Here is a 10688-nt window from a genome sequence, read left to right as displayed (position 1 = left end):
AGGGGGGGAGAGAGAGCCGGGGGGGGAGAGAGAGAAGGGGGGGAGAGAGACTGGGGGAGAAGAGAGAGAAGGGGGGGAGACACTGGGGAGGAAGAGAGAGAAGGGGGAGAGAGAGACAGAGAGAGAGAGACTGGGGGGAAGAGAGAGAACGGGGGAAGAGAGAGAACGGGGGGAAGAGAGACTGCCCCCCCGCGAGTATCGCGGGTCACCCCCTTGTAATATATAGTTAGTAAAGACGACTTTACAGATGCTGAAACTAAGTTATTTAATCTCTTATTCCAAGGAAATAAAGAGTGAGATGAGGAAGAATAAAATAATGTTTATAAAAATGAGAAAGAAAGAAGTAGGAGAATTTTGGAAATTACTGTTATTGGATGTGTGTGCTAATATTATATGATTGCATACAAGAAAAGCAGTTGAATCTGGGGTTGGTATGTTGTTGTACATAAAAGATGTGAAGTATGAATAATTAAGTAATATTTATACTATGAATTTTGGTGATTATGCATTATGGTGAAAATCCAATAAAAAGTATTATTAAAAAAAAAGAAAAACTCCCCAACATGATTTTCCATCTGTGTGAGAAAGTGGTGAGAAAGGCTGTGACTCCTGAAAAGCTCATATTGAAATCAAGATTAATGTCTTTAAAGTGCCACTGGACATTTGTTTTATTTTACTATGATAGATGAACACGGCTGCCCCACTGCAATTTCCAAATGAGACTCAACACTGAACAATAAATGCCACAGCTGGGAGATGGCCACTCATCTGTCCCTTAGAACCTTTTGGAATCTCAGTAAAAAATAGAAATGTAATCATTCCGAGGTTGTTTTCTGCACCAGGTTCTTTTTCTGTTTACAGAAAGAAAACTGGCTGTACTCAGGGGACATTATTTACTCATGTGCAGGTGACAATTTTTTTTAAAAAAGCACTGTACAGCTATTGCTTTGAGCATCCCACAACACATCCCCTGATTATTTTCAAACCTACCTGTATCACCAATAGGGACAGAGAATGGCATACAATTGGGGTGGGCCAGAAAAAGACAGACAGACCCAGTTGGAAAAAAACCTGAACTTGAAGTTCAGGATCACAGCCATTCCTCATACCTATTGAGCGTCCTTGCGAGGTACTTTGTTCCATTCCGGTTGGCTAAAGAGGGATACTTCTTCTGGAGAAAAGCATACTCATCGCGAATCGAATCAGCCACACTCTTCTTATTGTTAATATCTAATTGACTCCTGAAGTTAGAGAGAAAGTTATCAAAGTATAGTGCAATTAAAATTAAGCATTTTCTATTATGCTTCCTCTTTTGTCTTCAGGAAATTATTAACCCCTTCAACTCCTCCTGCCAGTCTTACCTTCTGCCGCCTTCATGGGTAGCCAACTACACCTTTCAACTGACAAATGGTGCTAGCTGCCTTTTACTGCATCAGACCATTGGTCTACCAAGGCCAAAATAAACCACTCTAATGGACGTCCCATCTATCTGATTCTTTTAAGTGGAGACACTGGGGACTGAACCTGGGACCTTCTCCATATCAAGTACATGCTCTACCACTGAGATGTGGCCCGTCACGTAATCATACTAGCCATGGAATACCAGTTATCTAGGAATAGGCCCAAATGTTGGAGAATCAAAAGCTTCTATTACATAGCAACCGCAGCGGTCCTGTTCCCTTCTGCAGAACAATGGGAATGAACTAACAGCTGTCCTGCAGCAAAAGGAATGTTTTAAAACAGAAGTGTTGAACTCATTTGTTATGAGGGCCGGATCTGACATAAACGTCATTTTGTCAGGCCGGGCCATGTGTGCCATAAATGTAATGCCAGGTACCAGAGATATAAACTGTATAAAGAACAGCAGCTAATAAGTTCTGAGTTGGTGTATCCTCACTGCAAGGCCCCATAGGCTGGGAGGGGGGTGCAAAGGAAAAGCCACGTGGACAGACACTGGAGAGCCAGCATTGCAGCACTGGGCAGACGCTGCCATGCTGCCTGACTGCTGCGGACGAGGTTGTCCTGCCATGCTGAAGCCACAATTGCAGTGGCTCTGCCCACTGCCCCCGAGCAGTCCCCTGTCCCTTCCCTTGCACTAGTTGCTTGTGGGCCACATAAGAGCCCTGGATGGGCCGGTTCTGGCCCCCGGGCCTTATGTCTGACACCCCTGTCTTAAAACACCCATGATCTCTGGCTGCCCCCGTACTCACCTATTCACCACGCCAATGATGCCAAGTTTAACAGGTATCACTCTCCCCATAAGTACATCCATCGCATCGGTACCAGCATCCATCAGATCCAGCTTGGTGATAACCGCAAGGGTGCGCCGCCCTATCAGAGCGGCAGGAAAACTGTCATTTTACATTAAGCTGGTCATGCATTAACTTGTCAAGCCTAGGAAGCAGCTACCCAAAAAGTTAAAAAAAAAAAAAAAAAAAAAGAAGGAGGAGGAAGAAGGTGAAAAGTTGCCCGCTGAACTAGGCCTTGCAAGAAAAGGGGAACCGGCCATTTCAACCCTACTCATTCTCAGGTATACAGCAGCTTCTATGTGGTGTTTGCACATTTCTTCCATCACAGGATATTTTAATGTTTTTCTGCGGCTGGCGATGTACAAACACAAAGAGTTCAGGAGAGCCCACGACCAAAACAGAATTATTATAGAGAGAGATATGTTTTGTATCGGATGAATAGTTTTGTTAAGAAATAATCACATTTATATTGAAATAAGTAGGTAATGATTGCACTTTATTTGGAAGGAATCTTTTGTTGTTTTCTGCGCTTTCTTTCACAGTCGTGTTTTCTATAATTCTCTGCACATTTGCTGACTGTGGTTCCTGACTGGAACATTATGGTCAGCTCATATCACTCCAAGTCTGCAGCAGCTGCCCTGGCTGCCAATTAGTCTCCGGATCCAATTCAAGGTGTTGGTGTTAACCTTTAAAGCCCTTAAAGGTATGGTACCCTCATACCTATGGAACAACCTCTCCCATTACAACCTCCCACGCTCCCTTCAGTCATCCTCTAGGAGCCTCTTGCAGGGGACCCAGGAATGCTCAGTTAGCTGCCACCAGGGGAAGGGCCTTCTCAGTTGTGGCCCCTACCCTGTGGAATGCACTCTCAGATGACACCCGTGCCCTGCTGGACTTGTTTAGTTTTCGCAGAGCATGCAAGGCCAAATTGCTTATGTTGGCCTTTGGAGGGTAACCCACATGTGTCTGTTGTTTTCGTTAGAAGAAGAGTTGGATTTATACCCCGCCCTTCATCTGGAGTCTCAGAGCAGCTTACCTTCCCCTCCCACAACAGACACCCTGTGAGGTAGGTGGGGCTGAGGCAGCTCTTGAGATAACCGCTCTGAGAGAACTGTGACTGACCCAAGTTCACCCAGCTGGCTACATGTGGAGGAGTGTGGAAACCCGGTTCTCCAGATTACAGTTTAGTTACATTTTTTTTCCTTCCCCTACTTACCATCTGGATCCACCTCCCGTGCTATTTTGAGAGCCTCAGAAGTGGCCATGTCTGTGTTGGCAGCGGTGACGGCTAAAATGATTGAATTGGGGTTACTAATGAATCGGAGGATTAGTTCCCGGATCTGGAGCTCAATATCCTTTGGCTGGTCACCCACCGGTACCTAAGAGAAAACAGTCACAAGTAGAGTGGAACGCGTCTGATGACTTGCTTCTTTAAGTGCTTCTTTTAAGAACTATCTATACAATCTGACAGGTCTATCCCGGGAGGAGAAGGAGAACAGGAAGCCAAGAAAGAAACCAGAAGGACAGAGGTGACATGAAAGAACTGCAGCCGCTTAGCTCTCCAGCCAGGTCTGTGATGCTATACCTCATACGGGAACACGCAAGAGGCAACAAGAACGCAGTATTACCCCCCACAAGTGGGGCAGAGAACACCGGGATAGATCAAATAGTTGGGGATGGAGAATAGGAAATCTTGGCAAGAAACATCTGGGAACCTCAACAACTTGGCACATATGGCCGTCTTGTGCACATTTTGATCGATAACAGAGCAGAACTTTCTCAAAACTGCGTGACAACATTAATTCCCTCTTACCTTTGTCATCCCTGGCAAATCTACCAGAGTCAAGTTGACGACATTTGGCGAAAAAATCTTTAGGTGGATAGGCTCAGGGCTGATCCCCTAGAAATTCATGGAGGGAGGGGGGAAAGTCATCATTACTACCAAATTTGTTTGCTCAGCTGCAACCTTCAGGAAAAATATATCCACTGCACTATAGTTTATGTATTCTATTTGTATCCTGCCCTCCCTGCATAGCAGGCTCAGGGCAGGTTCCATCAGATGCGGTAAACAATATGCAATATACAAAGAATTAAAAACAATTAAAAACCTGAATAAAATACAGTAAAATTCCTATGATAAAGTTTCTGGTCAGTCTATTTCGCATTTGGGTTCCTGGATGGTAATACAGATCTGACCCACCGAGAGGGAGGCCCGGGGGGGGGGGGGGGAGAGACAGCCGCCACCTCAACTAGAAGCCTGGCAGAAGAGCTCCATCTTGCAGGCCCCGTGGAACTGTAAAAGGACTCTCAGGGCCCTGATCGCACGTGGGAGCTCATTCCACCAGGCAGGGGGCAGTGCTGAAAAAGCCCTGGACTTAGTCAAGGCAAGACGAACATCCCTGGGACTGGGGACTACTAGATGATGTTGGTTGGCAGATCGTAAAAAAACCCCTGGCCTCTGGTTTCCAGCCCTGCCCTTTTTTGACAACCCCACCTGAAAAGGCAGCTCGTGACACTGGGAACATCCTAATGTGCCAGTGTGACCTTAGCTTCTTGCTTCGTTCAGGAGTTCGCAGCTGAACTTATTAACACTTGGAATTCACTGCCACAGGAAGTGGTGGCGGCTACAAGCATGGACGGCTTCAAAAGGGAATTAGATAAGCATATGGAGCAGAGGTCCATCAATGGCTATTAGCCACAAGGTATAGATAGGGGCTCTGGGGCAAGTGATGCTCTGTCTTCTTGGTGCTGGGGGGGGGGGCAACAGTGGGAGGGCTTCTAGTGTCCTGGCCCCACTGGTGGACCTCCTGATGGCACCTGATATTTCTGGCCACTGTGTGACACAGAGTGTTGGACTGGATGGGCCTTTGGCCTGATCCAACATTGGCGTATCTTATGTTCTTATGTTCCCCTGCATCTCAGCTAATTTATCTAAACATGCAGGCAATCCTAGTCAATTTTTTCACTGAGGCAACGACGCAACACTTTTGGACAGATGACACAAAGCAAGCAGAATCAACACAATACGCGATGCCTCGTCTGAACGGGGGAAGTGGGGACCAGGCAGTTGTGGTTCCACTTCGACCCGGCAACAGAAGAACTGTTTCCTAGATGCTTAGTTCAAATAATCATTCCTGTTTGAAGCAAGCAGCATGATGGACACTCACCTTATTGATTCCTGAAATCCTTTCAGTTTCATTCTCTATTTCTTGCCTAATTTCATCAAAGTCGGTGTACAGCTGAAATTGAAAGAGGAGAAGCTGAACGCCTTTGGTGCTGTGTGGCTCGGCCCCATTGCCCAAGTCACCTCGAGCGGCCTGAGAACTGCAGGTGCCTGGGGCTCAGCGCCAAGAGGCAGGTGAGCAGAGCAAACAGCTGTGTGCCTGTGGAAGTTGCACATACCGGGGGGGGGGGGGGGGGACAAAAGGGAATTGTGGGAAGATGGCTGCCAGCTGTTTGTACAATGATTGTGTGTCTCCCCCCCCCCCTTCCTGTTGCAGGTATTTAAACCCTGGGCAAGGCCAGAGGTACAAGCTGAAGTGCAAGAGAGCCAAGGGCTCCTAGCTCGTTGCTCGAAGCCTCTGACCTCGATGGACCAGCCCAATGAATGCCAAAGCACCCCAGGATGTTTTGGGTACTTCTTTGTTTTCTGCTTTTTTCTTTACACTGTTTAAATTAACTGATTCTGTAATTATTTTGTAAACTGCTTTGGGGTTACCACTGGTCAGAAAAGCAGGATAGGAAATATGCCAAATAAGTCAGTTCAGAAGCACAAGCTCTGAACACCCCCATTTTAGCAGCATGACAAAGGTTTCCGCATGCTGAAGAGATTCCCTGGAGGCATCTTGATTTTCTGCACTAAAAGTGCGCTTCCACCCAAGCCGCTTGGGCTCAGAGCACGGCCACTCAGCACACAGATCTAGACCCCAGGCACCACCTTGTTTGCGTCTGCGTTCTGACAATAGGAACTTGTGATGGAGGCTGACTGGGATTATGGGGGTTTCATTGCACATGTGTACAGAGGGAAAGCGTACATTTACTCCAGTTTTTAACATGTCATGCATGCAAAAGCACGCAAGTTAAAAGTTTCATTTGCCACAACATGTGCTTATTGAGTCAACTATACCTCTTTTTAAGCATCTCGGTTGACTATCGAGGTGCAACATGGGAACACATCAAGGGCGCTCCTTCCAAATATTATACCGTGAGACCCTTTGAAGATCGTGTCATAAGAGCCAGGCACATTTACACACTCAACAAGTAGATATCGACAACAAAAAGGATTTTTCAAATCTCTTTTATCCAAAGGTTGCTCTAAAAATGGAAGCATTCTCTGTTACATGGTTCGTTGTAACGAGTTCAGGAAGAACCTGAAGGACAGTAGTTGTAAATTTACAGGTTCTGTCCCACAGCAACAACAAACCAGGGTTAAGAAACCTTTAGTATCAAATTAGGCATTACATCCAAGTAGCCTAACCAGGGTTTGTGACCAGCTGCAGATGACAATGACCCCCCCCCCAGTTTCTGCTAATTATGACCGAGGCTGTAGCTCACTGGCAGAGCATTTGCTTGGCATGCAGAAGGTCGCAGGTTCAATCCCCAGCAACTCCAGTTGACCTCAGCCCTGGAAAGCTATTGCCAGTCTGAGTAGACAACACTGACTTTGATGGACCAAGGGACTGATTCAGTATGAGGCATTGTAACATCATATTTATTTATTTATTCATTTTTTTATTTGTTTGATTTGTATCCCACCCTCCCTGCCGAGGCCTGCAATCAGCATTTGAAATCTCACACCCCTTTGGTTACGCATGTTTTACAACAAAAACATACCTTGTTTTTGGTGTGGAGAAATTTCCCCCATTCTTCTGCATCAACCCCTGGAAAGAGACGGGAGAAGTAAGGAAAATAAAGCCAATATTCTCAGTTTCAGGTATAATTTCCTGATTGAGCTCCCCACCACCCCTTTGCTCAACTTGCATGGTGAAAAACTCGAAACAAGGGTTTGTGCAACTTTAGCCAAATTAGCCCGTTTATCCTTTTTCAGAACTTAAAACGTCACTTTGCTGTTTATGTCTGCTCACACCAATGACTCCCTGACTCCTAAAACCGTGGCTCACATTTTTATTACACTTATCAGTTTTAATCCTGATTTTTGATCACTGTCTACATGATGTATCTAATGTACGCACGCTGACCCCAATCCAGCCCCATTTAGTCACGATTAAGTCTTACCAAAACCAATGGTAACACATTTAACCATGATTAACTCAGGCTTTCAAAAGCGATTAAGCCATGGCTAATTTTAGCTAGATCAGGGACATTGTGCCTTACTGGTTTTATAATACAAGAGCAACCGCATTGTGCGTTTGTTTCCCAGAATGCTCTGCTCTTCTAACACAAGGGCAACTGCATTGTACGTTTGTTCCCCAGAATGCTCTTGTCACAAGTCAAAGATAATGGGTTTTTTAGCAAGATCCTTCTGGGGTACCACAACTGAGCTGCAAACTCAGTAGCCAACCTTAAGCAAGCCCTCCCTCATCTGAAATACGGGGACAATAACACACCTGTCTTACACAAAGTGCTCTGAAGATAGTTTCAGAGGGTAGCCATGTCGGACTATAGCAGAACAAGTAAATTTGAGCCCAGTAGCATTTTAGAGACCAATGAGATTTTTTTTTGGGGGGGGGGGGATAAGCTTTTGAGAGACAAAGCTCCCTTCATCAGACAGATGATCTGAATATATGACTGCATTTTACCAAATGCCAAGTATTATTATATATATCAAATGTTGTGCTGATATAAGTCTCCGAAGAGTGAATACGACTCTGAACACACAGGGTGAGATTCAGAGAAAACCCAAGTGTACTGGGTGAAGGAACTTCATGCCCTTCAAACCAGCTTCCACAGTAAACTGAATTTTGCCCACCATGTCAGCTTTTGGGGATTTGGGTTTCCCTCTCCTAGAACATTATGACTCACACTTTAACCCTTTGCTGGCATGAGGAGATCTTTTTCAGGAGAAGCAAGTATGCAGCATAGATGTTGTCTAGAGATACCCCATGTGCTAGTGGTGCTCTGATTGGGCAGCACGGGTAATTTCCTGAGGGGGGGGGGGGGGGGGGGGGAGAAGAGACCTGCAAGGAGGATCTCCAACTACGAAACTACAACTTCATGTTCCATTGAAAGAGCTTGACAGCCATTGCAAGTTGGTTCCAAGACCAAGCACTTTTATGGTGCCACTGCTGGATAAGCGGCAGTTCTGTGGGTTGGAGAGATACACTGACGCAATCCCTTTTCCCCTACAGACTCCCCATCTCATCCCAACCATGGTAAGGAAAAATATCAGGAGAACAGATGACAGAAGTGCTGAAAAACAGGACACACCGTTCCTCCTGCAGAAAAAGGACCACCTGCAGTCTGTCTCTGATCCACCACTTAAGGTATTAAGAAGAACACTTGGCTTTATACCCCACTCTTCCCTACCCAAAGGGGTCTCGGAGTGGCTTACAACTGCCTTCTCTTCCTCTCCCCTCAACAGACACCCTGTGAGGTAGGCTGGTCTGAGAGCTCTGAGAGAACTGTGACTGACCCAAGGTCACCCAGCCGGCTTTATGTGGAGGAGTGGGGAATCAAACCCGGTTCTCCAGATTAAAGTCCAACGCTCCCTACCACTACACCAGGCTGGCTCTCAGAAAACGCTATATTTCTAACTGCAGGCCTTCAAACATTACCTGCTTCAACTAAAGACAGTCCTACAAACTAAATACAGTCCAATTCAAATCACTATTTTTAAGCAAGACCACTTCTTTGAAACCCATCACCCTCTTTGTTCTGTTGTTTCCAAGAGGCTTCTGCAGCCACTGGCTTAAATGTGGAATGGAGTAACAAAAGAGCAAGGAAAGCTATGACAAAGAGCTACAGCACAATAATGGGGAGGGGAGAAAAAGAAGTAGTAAAATCTCCGCATTGCGTTCTAATCTGACACAAAAGCTAGGAGGAGGAGGAGGAGGAGGCTTCAACGCAAGCCAGCAGGCCCACCAAAGCAACAGCTACTCAGCCCAGCAGCCAGCGTGTAAATGTGCGCGTAAGCCAGCAGGCGGGAATAAAAGTGGCATGAAATGCTAGTGCTTAGAATACCATGAACATGCAGATTCTGTGCAGGGAGAAAGGAAGTGAATGGGAAACCTTTAGAAAGGTGCCTTGAATGTTTCCAGGATGCAGGGTCTGCAGTTAAAAAGAAACAGCATCAAAAGTCATTAAAGCCTGGTTATTAACCTAAACAGGATTTGCTTTTGTCCCAGACCATTTTTCAGTGGTTGTTGTTTTGCTACTGCATCTACAACATGCATCAAAATATACATGCTAGTCAGTTGAGGAAAAAGCAGATTATCAGTAAGGCACAACAATTACATTCCACCTCAGAAATCCATCGTTCAGAGTGCAGGGCAGATAGACAACACTCTCAGCCACACCATCGCTGTTATCAAATTTAGCTTCTTCTAATGAGCTTCAGCATTCGTAGACCAATGCAGAAGAACTTGTGTTAGGCAACAGATGACAAACAATTTTTCTGACTAGAGATAAAGGAACTGCGCAAATCACAACAGTCATCTCAAGGATGGGAACTTTAAAAAGGAATCAGTTGCAGAAAATAGAAAAATTAGAAAAGGCTTTGTATGCATAGAAGCTACGGGCAGTGGGAAAGCATGCCTTAGGTGCGCATCATGTTCAGCCCCTAGGCCTAAACATCCATGTGGTGGATGCTTCGGGTTGCTCACCTCTGGGGGGCACCTGGAGATCTCCCGCCATTACAGCTGATCTCCAGACAACCAAGATCACTTCCCCTGAACAAAACAGCTGCTTTGGAGGATCGGTTCTAGGTAAAGGTAAAGGTTTCCCTTGCTCGAAAGCTACTTGAATCCGACTCGGAGGGGGCGGTGCTCATCTCCGTTTCCAGGACGAAGAGCCAGCGCTGTCCAAAGACGTTTCCGGGGCCATGTGGCCAGCATGACTAAACGCCGAGGCGCATGGAACGCTGTTACCTTCTCACCTAAGTGGTACCTATTTACCTACTTGCAATTTCTAGCTTTCGAACTGCTAGGTTGGCAGGAGCTGGGGCCAGAGACGGGAGCTCACTCCGTCACGCGGCAACTCGGGTCTCGAACTGCCAAATTACAGACCTTCCGGTCTGCAGCTCAGCGTCTTAACCTCTGAGCCACCGCGACTATGGCATTATATCCTGCTGGGTTCCCTCCCCTCCCCTCCCCAAACCCCACCCTCTCCAGGCTCCAATCCCAAAAGCTCCAGGTATTTCCCAACCCAGAGCTGGTTGCTGCATTTACCTTGACCACGCACACACGAAATGCACCATGAAAAGGCAACATGCCCGGTGATCCAAATATAATCTCAAAACCATACTGATTAATTACCCTTTCA

At 46.2% G+C, this 10688-nt stretch overlaps 1 protein-coding gene across 4 annotated transcripts in view; it reads right to left on the bottom strand.

The window, feature by feature from the left end:
• Nucleotides 1-10688, bottom strand: part of DNM1L (dynamin 1-like) — a 56665-nt gene that overhangs the window by 18780 nt on the left and 27197 nt on the right. For 3 of the 4 annotated variants that reach the window (XM_015412942.1, XM_015412930.1, XM_015412934.1), the window contains exons 3-8: nt 7083-7129; nt 5417-5488; nt 4063-4149; nt 3466-3628; nt 2211-2331; nt 1110-1241 (exon numbers count right to left, since the gene is read on the bottom strand). In XM_015412942.1, the coding sequence (XP_015268428.1) occupies nt 1110-1241; nt 2211-2331; nt 3466-3628; nt 4063-4149; nt 5417-5488; nt 7083-7129 (622 nt within the window). Of the gene's footprint in view, nt 1-1109; nt 1242-2210; nt 2332-3465; nt 3629-4062; nt 4150-5416; nt 5489-7082; nt 7130-9437; nt 9477-10688 lie in introns of all 4 variants that reach the window. The other variant, XM_015412950.1, reaches the window with a different exon arrangement.

The sequence above is a fragment of the Gekko japonicus genome, unplaced genomic scaffold (assembly GCF_001447785.1).
Source record: "Gekko japonicus isolate JY-2015 unplaced genomic scaffold, Gekko_japonicus_V1.1 scaffold843, whole genome shotgun sequence".
NCBI lineage: Eukaryota > Metazoa > Chordata > Lepidosauria > Squamata > Gekkonidae > Gekko > Gekko japonicus.
This window is presented reverse-complemented; position numbering and strand designations above follow the sequence as displayed.